At 31.6% G+C, this 27,057-nt stretch overlaps 1 protein-coding gene across 2 annotated transcripts in view; it reads right to left on the bottom strand.

Annotated features, from left to right (window-relative positions):
- The window catches only part of ITGAV (integrin subunit alpha V), a 73,844-nt gene that overhangs the window by 13,154 nt on the left and 33,633 nt on the right, over positions 1 to 27,057 (bottom strand). For both annotated transcript variants that reach the window (XM_016150944.2, XM_016151031.2), the window contains exons 5-21: positions 25,016 to 25,077; positions 23,106 to 23,151; positions 21,240 to 21,365; positions 20,334 to 20,378; positions 19,993 to 20,036; positions 19,842 to 19,898; positions 17,655 to 17,707; positions 17,055 to 17,257; positions 13,194 to 13,385; positions 11,169 to 11,214; positions 9,678 to 9,785; positions 7,970 to 8,028; positions 6,261 to 6,415; positions 5,265 to 5,402; positions 1,573 to 1,640; positions 769 to 916; positions 147 to 239 (exon numbers count right to left, since the gene is read on the bottom strand). In XM_016150944.2, coding sequence (XP_016006430.1) covers positions 147 to 239; positions 769 to 916; positions 1,573 to 1,640; positions 5,265 to 5,402; positions 6,261 to 6,415; positions 7,970 to 8,028; positions 9,678 to 9,785; positions 11,169 to 11,214; positions 13,194 to 13,385; positions 17,055 to 17,257; positions 17,655 to 17,707; positions 19,842 to 19,898; positions 19,993 to 20,036; positions 20,334 to 20,378; positions 21,240 to 21,365; positions 23,106 to 23,151; positions 25,016 to 25,077 — 1,643 coding nt within the window. The remainder of the gene's footprint in view (positions 1 to 146; positions 240 to 768; positions 917 to 1,572; positions 1,641 to 5,264; positions 5,403 to 6,260; positions 6,416 to 7,969; positions 8,029 to 9,677; positions 9,786 to 11,168; positions 11,215 to 13,193; positions 13,386 to 17,054; positions 17,258 to 17,654; positions 17,708 to 19,841; positions 19,899 to 19,992; positions 20,037 to 20,333; positions 20,379 to 21,239; positions 21,366 to 23,105; positions 23,152 to 25,015; positions 25,078 to 27,057) is intronic.

Here is a 27,057-nt window from a genome sequence, read left to right on the forward strand (position 1 = left end):
ATTTAAAGACACTAATTTGAAGTACTTACTAAAAAAAATTACTATTAAAACACACACACACACACACACACACACACACACACACACACACACAAACCGTGCTATTTTCTTTAGAAAAAAAAAATTAATTTATTAAAATGTCTTACTTGAGTTCCAGCTTTCATTGGGTTTCCAAGGTCGCATACCACCTGGCGGGTTTGGTTTTCTGTCTTAAATGCACAAGAAAGTCTTGCTAAGGCCTTTTTGATAGACAAAGAAAAAGAATTGAAAGAAAAATAAATTAATGACCATAAAAAAAAGCAGAAGCCATAAAGCTTTAAAGTTCTTAAGACAATATCATATAGTTGGATATTTAATTTTCTTATTTTACAAAGCAAATATATCTATTTGAGTAAATAAGGAGTAAGGGAAAAGCCAGAATTATGTACAATGCCACAAATAAATGTAAAAATATTTCTGAAAGATCCCCTGAGGACTTAGATACATAACCACATTACCTCTGACAAATTATGTGATAGACAGGCTTAGCCACTTTATCTAGCTGACCTTGTTTCAGGCACTTAGCTAGCAATTCCAAAAATGTCATATCGATGCATTACACAAAGTATTAGGCTTGAAAGGAATTATGTAAGCTAGGCACTCTATTGCCCAACAGTTTAGCCTTAGGTAGAATGGCTAAGCTTGCACTACACTAAATAGGGGAGTAGTTCATAAATGTTAATGAGACCTATGAGTGCATTTCAATATTTAAAGAGGCAGTTTGCTTACTTCACTGTTACGGACAACCCCAATGAAATCAGCCTGCGGTGGGATGGAAACGATGAGCTCAGCTTCATAGGCACCTTCTCCTTGGTTCTGAGCCTTAACGATCAATGTCAGAGGGTTGTCGTCCCCAATATAGATCTTCTTCTGATCTCTGTAAGTTAATACAAATCGAAACGATGAAAAAAGACTGCATGGGGAGAACACGACTGTTCAAAAAAACAAGAGATAAATATACAGATGACATGTTCAACGGTGTGTCAGGGTATTTTAAGACTACTTTACAGCTCAATTGAAAACCAGAAATGTAACAGTGGGTGCAAATCCAGTGCTTCTCTAAGTAAAAGACAACACTGATGCCACTAGTATAACACTATCGCTCATATCTATTACTAAAGTAATTTTATAACTGTTAGTATATACTTACTAATTCTCTGATTTTAGTAATTCTGACTTTTTCCAAAAAGCTGAATTAATCATTTGTCATGATTCTCACAATATTCTTGGTAATTTATATGTCATCTAAATAGTAATCAGATTCCTTTAGTTAGGAGTATATCAACAGTGAAATGTATCTTTAAGAGGAAATAATATGATACTACTCAAAGCTGAATGGGACTATATCTTTCAAGCCAGACAACTAGTGCAAACGTACTGCATATTTTTTTAAGCTTAATATTGATAGTTTTACTATCATAAAAAATCATGTCTATAACTAATTCTCATTAAAATACACTATTACTTTTAATAGAAAAATATGCTCTTCCCTTTAAATTTATTACACTATTTATCATTTGGAGCAAAACTTACCTATCTACAGAAACTTCCAGTTTGGGTTTACAGATGTTATCATCACCACAGTCAAGTAGAATATGAGCCTAGGGAAAAAAAAAAATTTTTTTCTACATGAAAAAAATACCAACATGGGTCGCACATATAGCGTATATTAATATATATGTGAAGTATGTGAATATACATATGTATACATGCATATATTTATATAGATTAATCATTAACTTATTTGCATACCTGAGTAGAACGGATCATGGCTAAATACTTTTAAACAGGTCGGTGAACAGTCAAGAATGAAAAAGTAGAAAAAGAGTCATAGGACACTGTATCTCAAATTAAGCTGTTATGATTTTGGAATGAAGTGTGATATAGAAGAAAAGTAATAGTCAAGAATGAGGAATCAGCTGCTGCTACCTAAGTTGTATGATCCTGGGAAAAATAAACTTTCTTCTGGAATTTCTTGTTACAGATGATGCCTCTGCCAACATCATGAAAATATGGCTACAGTGTGTAAAAGAATAAGGAACTGTGGATTTAGAGCAACAATTCAGATAGGCAATTCAAAGTGAACAGAAATTGGACAAAATGAATCCAGCATAAGCATGGCCACATGAAAAAGGATGAAGGAAAAAAGAACTAGATGCATTAAAGTCAGTCTATCCAAGACAGAGGAAGTAATCAAAAACCTGAATTTCTCCCTCTAGATCCGGCTATGAGAGTGTGCCAGCTAGAGCAGTATGGACCCAAAAGAGAGAAAATAGTGGTAGAAAGCAAAAGTTGGGGAGGATTTGAAAGAAGGAATATAAAAACTAAAAAAAGAAGAAAGAAAAAGAAGATAAAGCCATTTTTGGTTTATTTATTGTTAACATCCAAAGGGCTTTAAGACTCGAAAGCAGACAAAAAGAGAGAAAAAGAATTAAAGAAGGAAAATAATGAAAGTGTTCCTTAAAAAAAAAATAATGATGATTGAATGCTTCCAAGTCACAAGGGATATGCAGCTACCCAGAATAAAATTATATGATAGACATCTTAACTGTAAATTTAATTGAGATGAAACTCAACAATATATGTAAAGTAATTCAATTACCTAGGTGGTAGGCAGTTGTTACATACTTCAAGAAGGAGTGGGGTCGGCGAGAAAGGCCAGAACCAACGGAAGAACTTAGTGGTGATTCCATAAGTCATACCAAATACAATCACTACTAAAGTAGTTCAGGAATAAAAGAGTGGATTTTGCAGATAATAAATTTGTTAGCGACGTGTATGTAACAGAGTCCAAGTTAGAATGATGTGTATCTGAAGTCTGGGATGAGAAATATGTATGAAATATTAAAAACCTGTGGTAAAGGCAGATTTGCCTAACTACAACACTACACTGCAGAAAAAAGGACTTAGCTGGCATTCGTATTAAAATTGGCTATTAGGAAAGAGAGTTTCAAAAATGAAAAAGCACAGAGCAATGTCTTCCATTCACAGAGAAGTAAATCTCTACAGTTATGTACTTAACATCTTGCACAGAGTAAGAACTTAATATATATTTTAATAAATACATGGAGAGTGGGAGAAAAAAAGCTACTTTTTCTGTAGAAAGCACTAAATCTCTAACTCCAAAGAATAAAGATGCAGAAAGGGAAACTCTTAAGCTGCCCTGTCCAATACAGTAGCCACCGTGAGCCACATGTGGTTTCTGAGCACTTGAAATGTGCCGTGTGACTGAGGAATTGATTTTAAATTTTAGCATTTGAATTGAGATGTGCTGTAAGTGTAAAATACATTTGCGATTTTGAAGACAAAAATAGAATGTAAAATATTTCAGATAACTTTTAAATCAATTACATATTGAAATTATATCAGTTCATTGTTATGAACTGATTTGTGTTCCTCCCAAAATTCCTATGAAGTCCATAGTGTGACTTTATTTGGAGATATGGTCTTTAAAGAGGTAATTAAGTTAAAATGATATCATCAGGGTGGGCCCTAACACAATATGACTGCTTCCTTATAAGGAGATTGGGACACAGACACGAATAAAAGGGAGACCATGTGAAGATACAAGAAGACGGATGGCCATTTTCAAGCCAAGGAGAGAGGCTTAGAGAAAACCAACCCTGCTGGCATCTTGATCTCTAACTTCAAGCCTCCAGAACTATGAGAAAAGAAGTTTCTATCGTTTAAGCCAACCATTCTGTGGCACTCAGCAAACTAATACAGATGTATTATTAAAATTAATTTTACCTGTTTTCTACCTTTAAAAAAAATGTTGCTGACCAGAAAATTTTAAATTACAAATGCAGCTCACGTTATATTTCTGTTGGATAGCAGGACTCTACAGAGGGTGCAATAAACAAGCTTGTAATATGATCAGTGAAATGAAGGACCCATTTTAAAAAGAAATAAGAATAGTGGGTAGGTAATTAACACAGAAATGAGAGTAAATAATGAAGCTCCAAATGCAGAAGGAAAGATGCCTACATGTAAATAATGTTATTGTTGAAACAAATGTAGGATACAAAGGAAGAAAAAATTCAAACAGTGAAGAACAAGAGCAGGAGAAGGGAAAAAAGGAATCTATATATTATTAAAGTTAATATTTCCCTCAAAAGGTTTCAAAAGTTAGTCTACTTAACTTGGTTAGCTGGCTTTAAAATTATATTCACATTAATGGGATTGCTGATCTTGGTAAGATAATCAAAAGTAATGTTAATACTAATTATAGTGTCCCCAAAATTTTTAAACCATAAAGAGAAAATAATTATAATCTCTACATTAGAACATACAATATTAAAGGTCAAGTAACAATTAACTTTTTTAAAGACTATAAAATTGAATGACAGACTCTAAGAGGCTCAGGGGCTCATTATTAAATTATTAATCAACATTATTGAGTCCACTAAAAATAAAAAATATAAAGAATATGAACTAATATAGAACTATGTTTACAAGTTTTATATTAATGGGTAGTAGAAAGTGGCATATATGATTATTCATGTGCAAAATAAAATAAAATAAATTGTTAAAATATAAAAATTACAAAAGACTTTGAAATATATTTTATTTTGCCTTATACTGTTACCATATATAGTCTTCTCAAATTATAAAAAAGTGTTTATGAAATCTTAGAAAGTTAGATAAAGAAGAAATAACCTAAGTTAGGGTAAAGCATTCTCTAAGAGAAGAAATATTAATCCAAAAATGTAAATATGTAATAAAAAAGTGGAAAAAATATGAAAATACACACATAATATTTGAATACATGGGTTTTACACAGGAATTTCTAAAAATATTATAATACAGTCTATGAAATATTATGTTGTTTTATTTGGTTTTATGAAAAATGAGTTGTTACAAATATGCATATATATGTGTATATATTATTTTTACAATTGAAATGTAAATCAAAGATAACAGATATAAAACTTGTTTAGCAAAATATTAAATCACTAGGTAAATAAATTGGTGTTTTGTTGTTTTCCTTGAATTATTTAACTGTTTTATGAAACATGACCTCGTCTTTCTCTCCATATCATTAAATTCTGAGGGGCTTTAAATAACTGACCCAAAAATCCAGATCCCTTCCCCTATAACGTCTTTGCTTAAAAACACAACATTATAAAAGCAATCCCTTATGATATTTTAAAATACAAATTGCAAGACTTTAAAAAAGATCAGAGTATAAAAGATCAGAATAATAAACTGAGAAAGAACAGCACCTGTCGACTAACGTTGGCAGGAGTGAATTGGTTAAGAATGGGTTGCAAGCCTGTGGCATCAGCAGCTGTTCTATAATCCAACCGATACTCCATAAAAATAGTAATCGGAGTGAGTTTGTCTCTAAATTCAGATTCATCCTAAAAATAGAAAAGCTTCAAATTAATCATGTCAGCCTATGACATCAAACTATCTGAAGAAATCGATAAGTGCAAAATACAAAGCCAGCTGTATCCATCTTCTGATCCAATTCTACTAAAACTCTCCTAAAACTACATCTATATAAAGAATAGAATATCCTTTAAGATTATCGTTATTCAGTGACAACTCTTGACAGATTTGTTTTATAACGTAGTATTTGATTCACACGAAAACATACGAGGCATGTTAATATGAGGCTCAAATGCACACCTACTATTATAACTAGAACATTACTGATAATTGCTGATTTTGCCTAAGCTACCCACGTGCTCCTTTCTCTTCTCATCCCTCTGCGTTCCTTCTCAGAGGTAACCACTATCCTGAATTTTAAGTTCTCCATTCCCTTGCTTGCTTTCAGTAGTTTTATAATAGTGTATATGTCCGTAAACAATGTATTCTTCAGTTTGCTTTTCCTGTTTGTTCATTTAAAAATGAGATTCTATGTATTCTTCTGTAATTTGCTTTCTATACAACACCCTTGTTAAGATTCAACCACACTATTGCATGTAGCAGAGGTTAATTTTTACTGTTGAGTAATATTTCATCATAGAATAAATCCACAATCTGGTCATTCATTCTCCTATCAAGGGTTATGTAGGCTGTTTTGAGCTTTTTGTTTTGGCTATTACCAAAAACAACAACAACAATAAAAAACAAAAACAAACAAAAACCAGCTGTAATGATTACTCTTCTGTATAATAGCAATTAGTTTCTCAGCTCTATAATACCATATTATCTTCCATTCTTCATATAATAAGTAAAAAGAAAAGATAATGGAGCAGAAACGTATCTCTTACCCGCAGATACGCTATCAGCTCCTCACACTGCATCTGTCCCCCTCGGGAAATAGTCATGTTCTTAGAGTGACTTGGGGACCTGTTATGGAGAAATAGTGCTCGTCGAATTGCTCCTTTTTGCTTGAGTTTATCCAAAAGAAGCTCCACCTGGAAGTCTATACAAACCAAAGGATTTATAACCAACATCATCTTTATGGACACTTCTGTCCTAAATATCTAGAGATATTGAGTCCCTAAGAAGTAATTTGCTTCTAATTCATTAAAAATTGTCTATACATTGCAGTAGGACCACGAAAAATTAATTCTGAATAAATATTTAATAATTAAGTAATCCAACTATCTCCAAAGTAATGTCATATGATAATGATGGTAGTAAAACAGCTATCAGGTAGAGTAGAAAATTACTCTTTTAATTTAAGCTAAGAGAAGAAAGTTCAGAGCACAAAATATATGTAAATAAAGACTTCCACTATTGATGAAAGTAAGAGTACTCTAGTTGATTGTGATTATGAAATACTTACTAATATGTACCCATACTATCATAGTAAACACTATAATTAATGTACAGTTTGCATCATTTGCCACTCCTACTTCTACTGAGGCAACCATATCATAGTGCCAGATAAATATGTCCCTCATGCAGCTAGTGACCATATATAGTGGTTTGGGTCAAGAATCATCTTAAAATGAACATACACTCAATAGGCTGAAGCACAGTTGCTAGGATTACTGCTTCTAAGATGCAGGTCTGTAAGTAGTTTCTTTCAAGGAGGTAAGTACAGATCTTTAAAACTATAAATCCCTTTCCAAGTTTCTCTAAGTGCTGAACTTCGTGCCAAATGGGGGTGAAAACCCAGGGCTACTTTACTTCCAGTTCTGTTCCACCCACCTACACTGCTCTCCTTGTTTCTCAAACACACTAAGCATGCTCTTCCCTCAGGCTTCTTGAAATTGCCATTTCCTCTGTGCAAAATACTTCTCTAGACATCCCCTAGCTCCTGCCTTTCTTTCAGGTCTTCATTTGTTTTCTCCCAGTGACACCTTGCCTTGCTACCCTATGTGAACTTCCATGCACTCACACACACCCCCAATGGATTCAGTCCTCTTCTCTTGTTTTATTATTACTCCTTAGCATTTGTCACTAACATAATGACAAATCCTGGCAACAATTACTTAACTCTCTTACCTTGCTCTGAGGACCACATATACCATGTTTAAGAAATGAAGAGTCAAGTTTGAGTTTGGGTTAAATTTACTGGCCAACACTTTTTCTACTTCTTGTCACTGTTTCTAAACTATCTCCACTCCAGAGATTGCTGAGGACTTCTCCAAGACATAAAATATAAACTTCTCAGTTGATCATCTACTTGTAAACTATGATACTCATTTCCCCTCCAGTTCATTTATCTCACTTTGGTAACTGTTTAACTTTGTGAAGATCATATTTACCATTCAGTGGACTATTCTGTTCACAATGTCAGTAAATAATTGTTTTATTTCTGAATTGGCTTACTGAGTTTCCAAAGTAATAATGTTGTGATTTTAAATGGCTTTACCTATAAATATTCAAACAAAAAATGGTAACAACAACTATTTGAGTAACTATTATAACCTAAATATCCTAATAGTCACTAAATATTCTGAAACATTTTTAAGTGCTGTGTAGGCAGTATCATTAGAATAATACGATTTTTCCATAGAACACTTACTAAGTTTCGTGGGAAGTGCTCCTTTGCCATCTGCCTTTAAGCAGAACCTGACATTAAAACTGTAGGAAAATAAAAATATGTATAAATCCTATAATTCAGTTTAGACACATTTTTTAATATCTTACATTTCTAATATGTAGTTCACACCATGAAGTTTCATATCCTTCTTCATGCCTTAACACATGAAACTAACACAGAATAATCTAATTCATCCTTCGATAATTTAAGCACATTTTCTTTCAAAGTACCTTGATAAAAAAAAGGAAGGAAAGGAAAAGGATTTCCTAAGTTCCTCTCAAATTTATAGAACGTGTTGATATATCTAAATGAGGTAAACAACAGTACAAAATCAAAATAATGTTTCATTTAATAAAAAGCCCAACCAAAGTTTCCTTTAACTAGCAAACTCCTCCAGAACAGTGTTTTCTGCAATTTATTAATAGGTCCTAAATCAGTTTAATGGGTCGTGTCTAGCATCTTAAAAAAATAAGTTAAATAAATAAAACTGGCAAGCACTGAGGGTAAGATTTCATAGAACTTTTGTTTTAATTACATACATGCGTTTGCTAGATTACGATGCAAAATTTTTTTTGTAGTGTGTCATAATTGAAAACATATGAAAGCTACTGCTTTAGCATATTCAAAGTATTCAAATCATTAGCATAATTATAAGCATATCATTAGCAACTAGCAACTTCACAGGGACATGCAGGACGACTGTAGGAAGAAAGGCAGTAAAACTTACAGTCAAAAATCCTGAAAACAACTTCCACTACTAACTGACAAAAATGAAAACCAAATATTACTGAATTTCAATGCAATCCAAAGAAATAAAATTTTGAAAAATGATTTCAATAACAATGATAATTAAAAACCAAAATCAGACAAAATATCTTTTCATTAGCTCTTCTGAAATAAAATTTTCCCAAATTCCAATCATTCTACCTTTTGTCCATTAGTTCCCTGACTTTTCTGTTTCTGCCAGGAACGTGAACAGTGTTTCCAAGGTGTGGGATCCTCACCTTGTGACTTTAATACCATATGGGTCCAGATTTTTCATTATTAATTTAATATTTATTTTGACATGTATGATAAAAATAATGGTTTCTCCATTTTATTTTAAAATATTTTAAAGGAAAATATAGTAAATTTCAAGAAAAATCTTAAGAAAATTATAAATACAGGTAAAACAAAAATATAGCAAAAAGCATACAAGAGAGCAAAGAGTAGCAAAAAATAATGGAGACTTGAGAAACACTGGACTAGAGAATTCAGATATTAAATTTATAAAGTATTTTTTTTCTTTAGAAACTAGTTAAGGAACAACTGGAAGACCAGCATACTATAACAAAATAATAATCTTCCTATGGCTATTCAGATATTAAATCTGTAAAAGATATATTTTAAAAATTAAAATGTTCATGGGCCTTTTTAGAATTAAAATGAATGAGTTCTGAGATCTTATTAGCTTTTCCTTCATTTATCATTTAAAAAAATTTTTATGGTAGTTCTTAGCACATTTCTAAAGCCTTCTATATATCTTCTTTGGAACAATATTTTTAAAATCTAATCTATGACATGAAAATAAAGTATACCTATAGAAACTGCTTTAGCAATATTTCAGACCTCCCACCTTCCTTTTCAATTGCTTTTACAATAATTGAACCAATAATCACAATAAAAACTATTATTAAATAGATACTCTTACCAGGAAACTTTAAGATCTGTCCCAGGCAGTGGACAGGTTTTACTGTCTTGATTGAGAATGCTAGGGTACACTTCAAGGCCAGCATTTACTGTGATAACTGGTCGGGCCCTGATAATATTAAAACAAAAGTAAAGAAAGAAAAAGAAAACTGTTACTTAAAATGTTAGATTGATATAAGCATTTTAGGTTCACATTCACTGTATATACAGTACAATATTTACTGGAGCACTGTTTACAATAGCAAAAAGAATAGAAACAACTTAAACACAAAATGACCAATTGTCCCAATTTGCCCAAGACTGTCCTGATTTAGCACTGAAAGTCCCATATCCTGGTAAATCTCTCAGTTCCTGGCAAAATGGGACAACTAGCCAACACATCTGAACTCAGTCCATTAAAGTGGAATGGTTAAACAAGTTGTGAACATCTACCTAATGCAATGAAATACGGTGGGGGAAATGAATGCAGTAAATCCATCTGCATTAATATGGATGACCTGTGAGATACAGCCAAGAGATAACTTTAGAATGAGAGGGAAAAAAAGATCTACCATGTACAAAAGATGCACACACACACAATTCAATTTTTTAATGCATAAAATATTTCTGGTATGATATACTAATAAACTAATAACCAGTAAGAGGAAGTATATTCTTTTACTGTATGCCCTTTTTATATTATTTGAATTTTTGCTACATGCATGTATTATTTCATTAACAGCAATTTTAAAAACTGAAAAAATAAATAAATAGTATTCCAAAGTTCAGAAGCACAGCTTTAAACTTTATACAAAAATACAGTAGGCTCAGGTCAGTGCTCGTGTACATCATGATACTTCCTGGAATCTATATGGACACATGTCACCACTCTGAGAGGCACAATCAGGCTGACCCATCACAAACTCCCTTACACAGTACCAATGTTAGTTTTCCTGCCATGTGTAAATGTGGCCCACTGAAGAGTAAGCATCTTAATCTACTTGGGGTACCAGATGATATTTTAAGGAATGAGTGACTGAAACCCAGAGAATAACTGGGAACATGTATAAAGTTGGGAAATACAGATATATGGACTTACACTACATTCTAATAAAAATATTCATTTTGGAAGTCATTACATACTATCTTTCTGGTCACAGAATGTTGTGGCATAAACACCACGTTAATTTCTTGTCTCTCAGAGGAAAACATGAACTCACATAATTTGAAAGGAAGAATCAAAATATACGAGAATATTTCTGAATATAATTCAAAGAACAAAGAGGGAAAATTCTGAATGCTTTTTCAAATAAAATACCTACAGCTGTCTTTACTTTGGGATCTCCTCGTATAAATATTACTTGCCAGTAACAAATATTAAATATAAAGAAGATACAAATTTTATCATTACTTTAAGCAAATTAAGCTGAAATTCAAATACTGGAACTTAACTATAAAACATTCAAATATATCAGAATATTCCTATACTACAGGATATAAAAAACATGCTCACCTGTATAACACAGCTCTATCTACACCAAAAGCTCCTACAATTAAGTCTTAAAAGAAAGTAGAAAAAAAATGTTAATAATAATAATGATTTTTTAAATTCACATACTATTCTATAAAACTTTATGCTTACAATAAAGATTTAGACACAGTCTCAACACTACTCTTCATTAAGTGGTTGTAAAATAACACCTAAAAGGCTAAAATATGAAAAGTAAGCTATCATCAATGGCAAACACTCATCATAAAACTAGTCTTTCATTCAGGTAGCCAAGAATCTTTTTAAAAGATACTTAGTAAAAATCAGCAACAACAGGGGAGAATATCCCTCGAACACACATACTTCTCAAAGGAAAAGCTTTACAGATACCTGTGGATTTTATAATTGTTATAAAAATTTTTTTCATCTTTTTTATTAAAAAAAAAAACCAAAAGACATAGTATATGTACTGAAAATACTTAGAATAATAGCAGATAGCATTCAAACCAACAAAAATAGAATGCGTTAGTTTTTTTCTCCTACAAATGTGGAGTTTATTTCCACAAAATGTGAAAAGAATATTGGACTGAAGGTCCTTGCTCATCATGGGATGTGTTGATCAAATTCTCAATAAGACAAGTGAAGGCTGCTTTGTGAATGAGATGAAGAACCAATATGGCAATCTCAGCTCAAGCCAAGTCTCAGTCAATACATCACTTATACTCCTCCTGCCTCAGTAACCTTGCATGTGTAATGGGCTGTGGAAAGATCAGATTGCTCACGTTCTGTTATATGTAACCAGTAAAACTGGTTCACAATTAGAAAAAACTAAATCAAAGCTCTATTTCATAGTGTGCCCAAGCTAAGTTTGAGGATCCTTTCTAGGCAGAAAAGTACAAGAGAAAACCACAGAAACAAGTAAATTGGACTACATAAAAATTAAGAACTTTATGCTCAAAAAGCAAGTGTGAAAAACTGAGAAATATACCTAAGAGTTAATAGCCTTAGTATTTAAGGCACCACGAGCTTAAAAAAAATGAATGAAATAAAAACAACATCCCAATAGAAATGAAGAAAAAAAGATATAACAAAATGCACAAAAGTGCACATATATGTAAATAAACAAAAATGCTTACCCTTACTAATAATCAAAAACGGTAAATTAAGACAAGATAACATGTTCCACCTATTGCATAGTTTAAATTTACTGAAAAACATTCTGCTGTATTTTCTCAAAGTTCTATAATTATGTTGCATTTGTAACAAAAAAATTTTTGGAATAACTAACAGATAAGAATCAGTTTCATGTCCTATTTCTAAAAGCACTGCAACATACTTGTATATTGAGCTCATATTAACTGTTTTCAATAATAGTAGTCTAAATTTTATGCACTATATTTCATTTAAAGAATAGAGTCATGATCTTAGATTAATTATAATACTCTAAAATATATAAGAGCCAAGAAAAAACCTCACTTTCTATACTGGCTCAAACAAATGGGCAACCTTAGGCAAATTACCTTTCTCATTCTCTTTTCTCATCCAGAAAATGGTATAATAATGAGCTGAGCTAGCTTATAATCTTCACAAGATAATGAAATAATATATTTTAAAAAAATCACAATAATTAGTCAAGTCCACAAAAATGTTAGTTTATTGAAAACCAAAAAAAGATGGCTGGCATTCAAAAACTTAGAGTGAGCATTTAGCTCACTCTATGATATTTTATATATTTGTATATATATTTTATATATTTATATATATATTTTATTCTATGATATATCATAGAATCTCAGTCTATGAGATTCTATCATATTTTCAAGACAATAAAAGAAACTCAGAGTATATGTTTTATAATGGAAGCTCCCAGGAAATAAAGCTGTCTTTATTTCATATCCTTTTCAGTAATGACATCAATGCCTTAATACTTCAACAATATTTGAAACACTGAATTGAAATAATCTATAACATAAATCAAGAGCACAGTAACTAACAGTATTTATTATTAGGATCAAAAAATCTAAGCTCTATGTATTTCTAGGAAAGCACCTGGATAGCCATTTTTGTCTATATCTGTGGCTCCTTTCATTGAATAGCCAAAGCTTGGTGGCATGCTTTGAGCAGCCCACTTCCCTTCAAGGATTTGAGATGGTACTGCATTCAAGCCTGTTGATCTTCCATTGAAAATATAAACAATTCCTTTTTTATCTTCACCTCCATATGGAGCAGCAATTGCAATATCTGTAGGGAAAAAGGGAAGAAGATGGAAATGGAGAAAAGGTGGAAAAGAAGGGAACGGAGGAGGAAGAAAGAAGGAAAAGAAAGGGAAAGGAAGAGGGAAAGAAGTCTTATTATTTATCACTATTTATATGGATATCTTAATATATATTCATAGAACCCATTTATCAAAAGATAAATATTGATTCAAAGTTCAGTAACATATTCTTTATTCAAAAGCGACTATCTAATTTAAGGAAATTCAAAAGAAACTGTATGGAAATTACACTGATTTAGAGCCAAATAACCTTGAATAAATCAGTTAACCTTTCTGGATCTCGAATATGTCATGCTTTAAAGGGAGGAGAGTGACATGTCAGAAGATTCATCTAAGCTTCATTCTAGTTAATTTAGTCGGGCATGGTTTGGAGCTTTTTGGAAGCAAAAGTTAATCTGGCTCAGAAACTTTGAAGTTAAAACTTCATCTTGATCTTGCTCAATTTATATTGAAAAAAACATAAACAAATAAAAAGTTTGAAATTCTTTTAAAACACCAAAACCAAAACACCAAATTGTCACTATGACTTTTCTTAACTCTAAAATATTTTAGAAATATGTCTACTTTCTACTATATCTGCTGGTACCACCCTAGACAAGCATTCTCATTCTTTGCCTGGACTCCTAACACAGCGTAAGGGGCCTGCCACTTCTACCCTCGTCCCTATAATCCATTCTCCTCAAAACTATCAAATGTTAACACCATGTCACATTCCTTCTTAAAATCCTTCAATTATTTCCCAAAGCTTTAAATGCTACCTTGTTTTTCCATTCATTCCTGCCTCTCCCCACCCCCAATTCTAACCTTCTCTCACTCTTCCTACCAACCCAGCCCTTTTTCTTTCTTAAACAGGCTCTGTGTTCATACTTGCTGTTTCCTTCTGCGTCACAGCTCTTGCTCCAGAGCTTTAAAAGGTTTGTTCCTTCTGTTTGTCCAAATCATAGATCAAATGCCATCCTGTCAGAGGGGTCTTCCCTGGCCATACTGTGAGGCAATGTGCTCTCCACTCTCATCCACACTCTATCTAGGCACTCTCTATCACATCACTATGCTTTTTGTTTTAAGCCCACAGCCTTATCACTATCTGAATTTACTGTTTACTCTATGCACTCTTCACAAAACATAAGCTTTATGAGAGTAAGGATATGTCCATTTTGCCTCTGACAGTCCCTATGTACCAGCCCTTGCAAACTGTTTGAATTTCCTAAATATACTCTGTTTCAGCCTCCTTATGCCACATTCCGAGATACCAAGGACACCTTGATCTTTCATCTCTTATATAAGACCATTATGTCCAGGAATATCCCAAACACTGTGATGATTATATATTAGAACTTACTTGTTTATATAAGTTGCCCATGTTGATGCTAAATCCCTGAAAGACACTGATGGGCTCTAATTTAGCCTCCCATTTTTGGCAACTAGGACAATGCTTGGCTTGAAGTAAGTACCAAGTAAGAATTTATTATCCTTAAAAAAAAAGTAGTATTTAAATTCTGTAAGAGTCTTTCTTTTATCCTTTTTCAAGTTTCAAAAGATAAGTATAACTTCTAAATTGATATATACATTAAGTATTTATTAAAATATAATTTCCCAATAGACAATGGCCCTAATGTTGAGAGATTATTTAATAAAAATAAACTTTAACTTTTCTAAACCTTTTATTATCTTATACATTCTAATCATCTCTTTTGGCTGCCATCTGTTAGTCTGGAGAATCCTTTCTCATGAAATCATTTTCCTTTGATCATTTTAGTTGTTCTTTTCTTCGTTTTCTTCCTTCTGCCTTTCTGGAGGGGTATAGACAAGAACTGCACATAACTGTGTAACAAAATTGTACTGTTTTGTTTTCAGTATCCCTCTTGATGATATCTAAGGTTTTCCTGGTGGGTATGGGTGGAAAAAGAGAAATATAGAACAACAGCATAACTAAGGGCTAGTGTCATCAGGTCTGAACAAAGGAAAGACCCAGGTTATAATATAATATATATAATACAATATATAATATATATAATATAAGTTTGTTTTCATATATAAACTATATATACATGTACTATAAATATATGTACATATAAACTATATAAATAAAACTCAGGTCATTTTCCACTAAAGACACTGTTGTTCACAATTTACTATTTGGCACAATAAAACCCCAAGAGAAACTTTGGGAGAACAAAACTATCCTCTATGGTCTCTATCTCTAAAAATAAAATCTCTTTGCAAAATAGTTGTAAAACTTCAATATTTTTTAGCCATTTTTGTTTATAATTGCTGTGTTTGCAGATAATATATTTTATTTATTTTTAAACATTTTAATACACATATAAAAAGCATGATGAGATTTTGGGCAGATCATTATATTAAGGAAGTGTTCTTTAAAGTGGCTGGAATATCCTCAAGACAAGGTGAGAGCAAATACATCCAGGTTCTCCTAGAGATAGAGGCCCAGCTATAGCAAAGAGCTCTTTAAATTTATTCAAGGTACAACCTCAAATTTGGCTCTATGTTTTCTAGGTAGCTTTTGTTATCAATAAGTAATGGTTCGGTCTGTTTGAGTAGTTTTTCACTAACATTGAAAACTTCTAGGGTTAACCTTAGAGATGATAATTCCAAGAGCATGACATAAAACCAGCTATAAGATAGAAGTCTCGAGGCCAAACCAATGTCTGCCTTTTCCACTACAACTTAGGACATATAGGAGTCATCTGTATTTTTGAAGTTTTCTTCTTAATTTATAACTTTCTTTAATTGTTAAGGGGCATATCTCTACATCTTGCTGATTATACAAGCGAAGCAATAGTTCAGCTCTCATTCACAATCTCTAGAAAGGTTTGATTTTTTTTGTAGTTACTTTCTTTATTACTCACTATAAGTAATGGTTGGTACAAGAAAGCTGAAAATAACTACTATTTTTAGTGTATTTATTAAAAAGATATATAGTGTGGAAATTTTGTTAAACATGAAAAAAATATAAGCAAACAATAGAGAATGACTTAGGAGATATGAATCATCTGTATTTTTGAAGTTTTCTTCTTAATTAATAATTTTCTTTTTAAGGGGCATATCCCTACATTTTGATTTTTGAAAATATTTATAGCTATTAATTAAATAATTAAATGGGATTATTAGAAGACAATGAGCTTATACCTCTTGTCCCATGGAGATATAACCTCCTTCAGAATATTTTGAACAGTCACGACAAAGTTATAGCTTTAAAAAATATTAATGGCGAATCATACATTTAAGATACGCATTAGTCAGCACTGCCTTGAAGATGTGCCTGGAAGCATTTCTTACACTTGCACACGCATAGACAGTAGAGGGCACCACTGCTAAGCAGGAGACACAGAAAGTTACCAGCTCACACTGGGTTCCATGCCAATGCAAGATCCTTTCAGAAATTAACCATTACAACACTCTAACTTGAGGCTGCATGAGTTATGACTCATGAAAATCACTTTTTGAAAAATCTGCTCTTATTTTTAAGGGAAAAAAGCAACTTGTCTAACCTAGTGTGTCACTCACAGTCCCTAAAATTCTTCTTTCCAGGAAGGTGGTTTGCTCATAGGGATACAGGACTTCTCCAGGTGGATACAGATAATCAGGGACCCATAGATGCTGGACTCTGATCTTACCATTGAAGCCGTCCTGGTCCAGATCTCCCAGAGGTGCTATGGCACTGCCAAACCTCGCAAAGACCTCAAACCCATTCAATCTGGTCGTCTGGAAGTCTCCTGAAGCTCTTTGCAGAGACACTGAGACCTGCCCCACCTCTTGGAGTTTGCCATCAGAACCACGATCCATAAAGAGAGGTGCTCCAATAAACACATCTGCATAACTAAAAGAACGGAATTTCTGTTCACCACAGATCAAGTTCCATCTATGAACAATCATTTTCTGATTAAAACTCTGTTCCCTCTTTCCACATCTTTTCATAGTCACACTGATGCATAAAATGATCATTTCAAATTCAAATATTCTTTCAACTCTTTTAAGAAATGATGAGCAATTCACAAAATTACTTTCTTCTTTCAGAATGTAAAATCCATTGAAAGAAATTATGAAAAACATAGAGGTTTTCTAGTATTCATGAACAAGTTGCTTCAAATTGATTCCCTAAACAGAAAAATTAGCAGGAAAGGGAAAGAGACACAAAGAAGGAAATGTCTAGTTTTAGCAAAGCATTCATAAACACGAGAGGAAAATGGTTTCTGGAAACATTTTTTTAAACTTACTCATCTCCATTAATGTCAGTGGCAGCGACAGAAAATCCAAAATATGCAGCCATCTGGATAACAAGATGAAAATAAAATGTTTACATTTCATCTAACTAGTTTAACAATTAATATTTGTAGTATACTTATCAAATGGAAAGCGTTATTGTTTCCCCTGAATACAGTGCTTCAATCTAAATTTTTTTTGTTTATCCTACCAACGCGATCAAGTAATGAAGCTTTTTTATTTTCTTAGATTTAAAACATACATATATCATTTCAGTGACTTCAATGCATGCCATTTAGTCCAAGTACAATCAATGCTCCTTCTCAGGCCTAACCTATTATCTCCTTTCCTCTCCACTACCCGAAACACACCAGACACAAATACACTATCAGAAAGACATGCAGTCTCAAACAGACATTTTAGTTGAATCCAAGAAGTTATAAATGGATGTCTACGCAGTAAGATAATAGATATGAATTATTACTAGGTCATGATTGGCTCTCCCTATGTGAAATTATTACAACTTTAAAGAAATAACTGCTTGGAAAGATATGAAATGGAGTTCATTTTTGTCTCACATCTCAATTAATTACATGCCAGTGTTTTCACTTTTGAATTACACCCAGTTTGAGTTTATCATCGGCTTATTATACAGAGGGAGAAGGAATGTGCTCTTCACTATAGAAGACTGTTAGCCGTCACAGACAGGGAGCAGTCTCGCTGGAAATATCTGTGAAAAAGGCAAGTTCTAAAGAGACCCCAACATGCAAAGCAAAACTAGGAGAGATGACAAATTATAGATGAACTAAGGTGAAGAATGAATCAAAACAAAAATGTCAGTGAAGTTTCCCAAGTTTGATTAGCAGAGATATAAGGAGGGAATGAATGATAAGAAAGATTCCTATGTTTTTGGAGTTGACACAGTGTAAAGGAAGAAATGAAAGATGTTCCGTATTCAATTACAAGATCAGAGGCTGTATAATACAGTATATTGTATCTGGGGTATCATGTTATGTGATGACTGGAAATTAACAGAATACTATACTTGAGCCTTATTCTCTCAAGGTGCTTGGCCTAGAAGTATAAAGAAAGAATCTGAGACAAGTTTTGTGTCCTGGGCACTATGATTTAAATGTTTCATTTTGATTCTCATCATACCCCTATGAGAAATTTTCAAAAATCCCCATTTTTACACATGAACCACCAGATTTACAGTAGTAAAACCCTTGTCCAATGTAATACGACTAAGTGTGAAGAACCCAGATCTCTCCTAATGCAAAGCCCAAGATTTCCCCCACAAAATATCTAGGAGGAATAATGAAAACATCATGGACTGCAGACAACATGACCCAGACACACACAAGGGCTCGACAGGAAAAGCTGCTTGAGATGAAGAAGTCATAACAGCTCAAAGGGATAACAACTGCTGCCACAACCCTCAACTGCTGCCACAACCCTAACGGCCTGTTAACTGCACGCCATTTCATGCTGTGCATCAACCCTCACTGCTGCACAAATAGGAAGAAGTTGCTGGGGACCTTGGATCCAATTGCTCCTCCTAGCAATCCTCTCACAAAGCCCAACCATCTCGAGTGAACAAGAAGTGGGCTTGAATCCCAGATCTGCAAACTAGATGTTTTTTCCCTACCTACCGATTAACTTTTCCTTTATCATTACCAAGTTACCATTTAATTCTGAGGAAAAAATACAAAATAGGAAATGCCTGTACCTACAGAGAATGTCTAATACTTATAAGTACCATTTTTTAACTGAATACTGTTTAATTTCATGTAGTACAAATGAAGTTTACTTGTAATATATGTAACACACATGGCTGTACCATGCTTTGTTTTGCATCTAATAAAATTAAATAGCACAAATCATTCTTTAAAGAAGAAATTAATGCCATCAGCAAAGAAAAGGAGTTTTTGGTTTTATGTGTATACGATTTGATTTTTTATTTCCTTAAGAAGAAAAAAAGCCATAGTATGAAATTACAAAAGCCCCTGCTTAAACAAATTACTTTGGTTAAAATAAAGGTAAAATATTTAAAGCCCACTTTATATCTATAATACTGAATATTATACCAATATTCATTATGTATTAAATATTAAACCATTAAGATATTGCCAAGAAAAGTTTTAAGACTTTAGAAAATGCTGATGTTAAAAAGTTAAGTCAAAAACATTTTAAAAGCATACCTGCTCACCAGTAAAATTGTATAAGGAGGACATGTTCTTCCCATCATAAATATAAACCTATGCAAAAATAAAAACACAAAAATATATGAAATATTAGAAAATATAAAACAACCCAGAGATTTTTCAAAAAAATACCTTTTAACTTTCCTACCATTCCCAAAGTCCTTGCTGCTCTTGGAACTCCTGAAACAAAGTCTGAAAAGAAAAAACTTAATTACTAATTTTTAAGACCAATATTGGACATTGCAGAAAGAGGTGGGTATGTCAAAAAGCTTTAAGTTTTGTTATTTCAGTAGACAATAAGAGATTTTTAAAAATTGGTTCTCCATAATAAATGACCCCAGCATTTTTTAACCACAAAATCGAAACTTAGAAAGATAGGTTCTTGGTTTCAAATCTCTCTAACTACTGAAAATTTTCAAAGCTACTTGTTCAAATGCTTAACCTAAATTTTTTAAAAAAAGGATTAAATGTAGTTTAAATGCATCATACCATCTATGCCGTCACCATTGAAATCTCCAACAGCCACCGAGTAACCTAAACAGGGAACCGAAGGTGAAACACCATCAGTCAGGGCTGGACTGGTTATCTTCAGCATACTTGCTGACTAAGCTTTCTTTGACAACATCTTCCAGTAATTCTTTTAATTAAGAAATATTTTGTCCTCTAGGGATAATAGATTCATGTATGTATGATAAACAAATCTTAAAGGAAATAATTGAGTCAAACACTCAAATATAGTATCTCTATTAGAAAAATTAAGCAGATTTTATCAACTTTACAAAGGAGCCAGTTAAAAACAGGGCCAATTTGCAATTTGTCATAAAGTAGCAACAAATAACAGATTTTCACAATTAGCTTAGTACTATTTCTGTCATGTGTACTTGGTTTAATGAATACAAGAAATTTAAAAAGAGAGAAGAAAGTTAATAAATCCTAAAGACCAAAATTGAAGTTTAACATAGTGAATAATAAAAGTTCAAGTCGGTTTCAATCAGAATAGCAAGTTATAAGTGAGTGATTTCAGGGAAGTTATTTTGTCTCTCTGTGCTGGAGTTTCTTTCTATAAAACAGGAATGATAACAGTACATTTCACAGACTTCTTGTGTGACTTAATACAGATTAAGCACTCAGAACAATACCCAGAATTTAGTAAGCATATCGTAAAGGTTATCTATTATTATTATTATATATAAATAATCACACTCTTAAATTTCAGTTACTGAAATATAACATAACTTAAGTACTCTAATTTGAAATTATATGTTTCTTATATTTTAAAAAAATAACCTTAATGTATTTCACATAAAAGATTTTCCTCGTTAAGGCAGCATATGCAAATACAGGACAAATCTACCCCAATTCCAGAAAATGAACCTACAGCTCGGTTTTACCTACCCAAATAACTGTCATCAAAAACAGCTTGTGCAGTCCGAGTTGCTAACTGGTTATTATACTTGACACTGTACACCTTGGGGTCATATTTAGATACAATTTCTGCCACTTGATCTGAAATCAGTTGACCTGAAAAAATATATATAAAATAAGGGTAACTTTCTAATGGGAATTTTATGATGTAGATGATGGATGTCACCTACATAAAAGGAAATAGGATTAGGTATTAATATTTCTAATTATTAACCTTAAATAATTCTTCATAATAATAAATCTGAAATTTGATATTATTTTAAGTCAATTATTTCTATTCATGCAAGTACTTAAAATTAGTCTCTGCTAATAAACAAAAATTTATGAATACAGAATTTGTCTTAATTCACTAAAAAAAATCAGCATTAAATAAATGGAATAATAAAATCAAGAGTTGTTTGAGAATGAGAATCACAAAATCTATTTTTGTTTCCCATACATGTTAATCAGACACTTTTCCCTCCTCCACTGAATGACACATGTAGCAGTAAAGAAAAAAAGCTCGTGAAAGTATTAATATATGTTTAGAAAGTATTAATATATATTTCCTCATTAGCAATTAGAATCATTTTTGTTTTCATTGTAGAACTATAAAACAAGTACAATTTTCCTAAATCATTTCATTTTCCATTATATGTATAAGTCACGGAAATTCAAAATTTGCACTTTTAGTTACTCTGTCTCTCACTCTGATTTTTCTTTTTGCCATTCTCTCCTTTGCCATCCTTTCAACTTCTCAGTTATTCCCACTTCTCATTCCTTATTTCCTTCCATCCTATTTTCCTTCAGTAAATATCTCTCTTTAACTTCCTTTTCTCTAAAGTGAAAGCATGGGTTTTCCTAAAAAGAAGCAAGTAAGGAAACCACAGTGTAGAATATAGAAGTAAAATTTAGCATCGGAAAGTACTTGCAAAATACAGTCAGAGGTTTTCCAGTTCTTCCAAATACTGGCAATGCTTGAAGAGCATAATGCCGATAAACAAGCATTTTGACCTTGTAAATGGCATCTTTTAGCAGAAAATAAGCATGTGAATATACTAACTAAATAAATGTGTGTATCTAAAGATAAATAAAATGTAAAGTAAGCAAATAAGCAGATTTAGTTATCTATTTTCAAACTGTCAGCAAATAATGATCTGTTATACATTTGTTGAAGTGGTAATTTTATTAGGTCTCCCAGAATGACTAAAGAATGTAATTTTACCTTTACATCGATCATCAATGCCAGTTTAATTATATTCTTTTGAAATTTAATAAGATGTTTTATTTTAAAAAACTCCCCAAAGACAAAGAAATCATTCTGGAAGTCAGTGATTAATGAGAAAATAACCATTTACGTATTCTAATGGGCATATACAAATACTTTTAAAACCATGAACTTTCAGAATACCACCATTTACCTATTACATATCGGTTCCACATATTTCCTAATGCTTACATTATGACCCTTAGAATACAGAGATAGAAAAGTACATACAATAAACAATGAAAATAAATTATTTTAATCACTTTATAAATTTACTTTATAATTTACTTTTAAAATACTCAGGTTATTTTTTACTAGGACTATATATATGTATATGTTATAATATGTCATGTATGTCTAGTTATATATAGCTATACATATTTTGTTATAGTCCTTTTTAATGTTTTGCATTTTATATCAAACATATTATATACATTGTTAGAGTCCTTTTAAAAAATATTATAAAATGGATAGTGATTTTACAGCTAAATTGTATTTTTCCATTTCTTTAAAATAATTTGAAAAATCTCATAGGCACATAAGACAGGACAGTCTGAAACAGTCATTATTAGTTAACAATATTAACCTACCTTGCCAATAAAAGCTACCAGGACCACCAAGAAGTACTCTGTCAGCCTAGATTAAAACAGTAAGAAAAGACATATATTTAAAAACAGGTAGCTTTAAAAATTGAAAGCAATGTAATAAACATAAAAGCTACATATACATGTATATATATATAACATATACATATATATTAAAGAAAACAAAATCATATATCTCAAACTCATCTAACTCAGTTTTAATAATTTTCATTTGTAACTTTTCTAAAATGTAATAAAATACAATAAAAATTAAAAAGGAAAGTTATATTCATTAATATAGGAAAATATACAAAGACATATCTACATATAGATTCTGGCTAATTGACAAACTTGGTATGAAGCAGTTCCTGCAAATTATTACTGGGTTACATTAAGGAAAAAAATCACTCCTTAATATTGTATTTACATTTGCGGCTACATAGACAAACTTCCTTTTTAACAAACACTAAAAATTTGGGAGCTAAATAAAAATTTCTGGTGTCTTACAGATCTAAACAGAAGTGAAGTTAGAAGGTAAATTTTCAGGGCATATTGTATATATGCATTACTCTTGACTAGCATTACTTATATCTGTACCAACTATAAGTATCTAATTCAAGGTATTTGGTGTTTGAACATAATATTTTGGAAATTTCTTCTTGATGGAGATTAGAGAAATCAATATCCCCTCCAAATTTTCAATTAGCTCTTTCAAACTTTCAGGAGACAATTTCCAATTCTAGCTATGTAAAAGATACTTCTAAGTTGTTTGCTTCAAAATGAGTTAAAGAAACTGAATAGTTAATTTAGAAATCACTATTCACCATATGAGAATATCTCTAAGGTTAGAGTTGTATAGGCATAAGTACAGAAAACACAGATAACTTTTTTTTTAATACAACACCTATTTGAAAATATATCACACAAGTTTAAAGTTAATATTTATCAATATACTTTATATCTTCCTTTTGTTTCCTTAAATTTTGAATTATGAGTAAATTTTGAATTATGAATTACAAATTAGGTAAATTAAAATCAGTAATTTAGTAAGCAGAGCTAACTATAATTATCAGTACATAATCTAGAAAAAATTTTAATAAAATACAAATCAAAAAAATAAGAAAATGCTTTATTAGTTCTTCTGAATAATACTTTCTATTGTTTTAATAAATTTAAGGCATTCTTTGCTCACATTTTCTAAGAAAGTCATATTAGGCTTTCTAAGAAAGCTCTACTTTTAATCAGTCAACGTATTTTTGAGACTTCTCTGTGAGCACTTAACATTCTCAATTTGATACTGAAAATGTTCACCTATTCCATCAAAAAAAAAATCACATACAAAATTAAAGTGCTTAAGAAAAATTTACTTTGAAAATATAAATGGAATTATTTTAGGATAAAAACTATCAACTCGAAAAAGCATATAAGCATATAAAAATACATAGAGTTCTAAGTATGAGATTTCTTAAAATAATTAAATTGCTTCAGCTTTTCTTGGTGCCTGTAGGCACATAATAAGCAGCAAAAATGCATTTTTTCTCAGCTTTTATGTAACTACACTCTAATTTTGTAATAAAGCTCCCGATGATAGCTTTTGTGAAAAATCAATTTCAATCAAAAACAGAAAAATTTAATATTCTAGAAATTTTTCTAACTGGAAATTTTAATTTTAAGTCAATAGTTATCTATCATCTACTGAGTTTCTCATTTTATGTCAATTTCAAATAAGCAATGTCTACTAGGGAGAGAATAATAAAAAGCAACGAATATCAAAATGCATGGGTCATTTTTATTAGCTGTTCTCATAAAACAGGTAATAGTCATAGAGAAGTTGAAGTACTGACCAATTAATTTTTACCCGTGGTTTAGATAGTAAGGTAGATCTGAATCTCATTCAGTCTTAAATGAGAACTTACTTTAGTAAAATCAATGCTGAATCCTCCTTGACAAAATCCCTGTCCATCAGCATCAATATTTTCTAAAATAAAAAGATTGGAAATATACACAAATCCAAAAATCAAATAAATATACAAAATGAAACAAGAGAAAAATCTGATATCAATGTAATCATAAGATAATGTACTAGCTTCTTAGAATGTTCATTCAATCAGGCATTTAATGAGTTATCACATTCTTTAAAAGTTAGTATGTATATTTATCGGCACCATTTCTTCAACTATGGCAATAGAAAGAGATTAAAGTACTCAGACCAATCACTAGAGAATGAAAAAATAACCTAAAATGGTGGATTTCAAACTTCTTATTTTTAACCATGAACCACAGCAAGATTATATTTTATATCACAGTCCACACAATCTAACATACATTATGTGCATGTATAACAGGTACATAAATAATTTCACAAAACAATTATCACTATTATTATGTAAAATATACTCTAATATTGTCTATTTTATTATATTCCATTCCCTTTCTAAAATTACTGGTTATGACTCACTACTTTGATTTCATAAAACAATAATGAGTTGTGGTCTGCAAGTTAAAATTTCTAGTCTGAAATTCTTATTTCTTACTATTATTACCCTACAGTTGCTAGGTCTTTGCACTATTAAAGAGATACATACATTCCTAATACACACATTTCCTATACATATTTTATGGCTAACAACAAAAAATAAGTATCTATAGGAAATTCAGTTTGGAATTTTGGGACATAGTCAGACTCTAACTTAAAGTTTTGTGAAGAACAAAATATGAAACTATCCTCACAACACGTTTGTGCTGGGGTCTAATAAAAGTAGATGTCTTTAAACATGACACTTTCGAATATTTTCCAAATTATAATAGACTCAACAGTTTCACTCTCTTGTAGTTATCCCTTTTTTTGTAGTTCTTACAAAAGGGCACAATTTCTAGGCAATTAATCAATTTAAATTAACTTTAATTATGAGTAATACTGTACCTAGAATAAAAGTAACAATGAACCTGAAGACTCTCCCTTGTTCTTTTTGAAGGTAACAAGAAACAATGAAAAATGCCATTCTTCAGTTATCAAGGAATTCTTGTAGCTAGTGTTACAATATAGAAATAATTATGCTATGGTATTACTGTATTTGCCAACCAAATACAGGAACCAAAATGTCTATATGTCTATTTTCAGTCATTAGCACAACTTCCAAAAAATTTTTATCAAATACTCCCATCAAAAATTTTGAACCCATTAAAAAAACTTGGGAACTGCCCCAAGATTACATACTTACTATCTAAATTTAGATTTTTTTTTTTTTTTTTTTTTTTTAAAGAAAATAGCCTCAAGAGTGTACTGCTATCCCAACGTAAAATTTTCTTACCAGAAGGGACTGCAAAAATGTTGGGCTGGGGTTTCCAGTGTCTAGTGAATTCATGCTAAAGAATTCTGCTCTGACCTCAAACCAGCTATTTATTTCCTTTATTCGAGTTGCATCTGGGGAACAACTTCAGGCTATTTATAAAGACATTCGTTTTTGATTATCATACTGTACAATTATCTGCTTTATTTGGTTTCCAAGAACATCCAGCTAGAAAACATGAGTGTTCCTTAAAATTTTCTTAACAGGTACATATTAAACTGAGTGTTTATGGCAATGTAAAGAATTTTATGTTGACTATAACTTATTTCAGTGAAGGTTTTCATTATTTCTATGAACAATTAATACTGCTTCCATTGTTAGGTCTGACAATATTATAAATTATAATATTACTGATTAGAATAATAAAAGCACCTAATGTTTATTAAGCCCTTACTGTGAGCCACTATTACACTAAAGCATTGTTCTTGGCATTATCTTTTTAAATCTTTACAACAATCCTATGAAAGATAATGTTATTATTCACAATTTACAGATAAGGAAACTAAGGCTTAAGGAAATTCAATAATTTGACCATGGTCAACCAGCTAGTAAATAAGACTAGATCTGAGCTCAGCTGTTTCTACCAGGAGGCTGTACTACCTCAAATC

The sequence above is a fragment of the Rousettus aegyptiacus genome, unplaced genomic scaffold, assembly GCF_014176215.1.
Source record: "Rousettus aegyptiacus isolate mRouAeg1 unplaced genomic scaffold, mRouAeg1.p scaffold_m13_p_2, whole genome shotgun sequence".
In the NCBI taxonomy this organism is placed as follows: domain Eukaryota; kingdom Metazoa; phylum Chordata; class Mammalia; order Chiroptera; family Pteropodidae; genus Rousettus; species Rousettus aegyptiacus.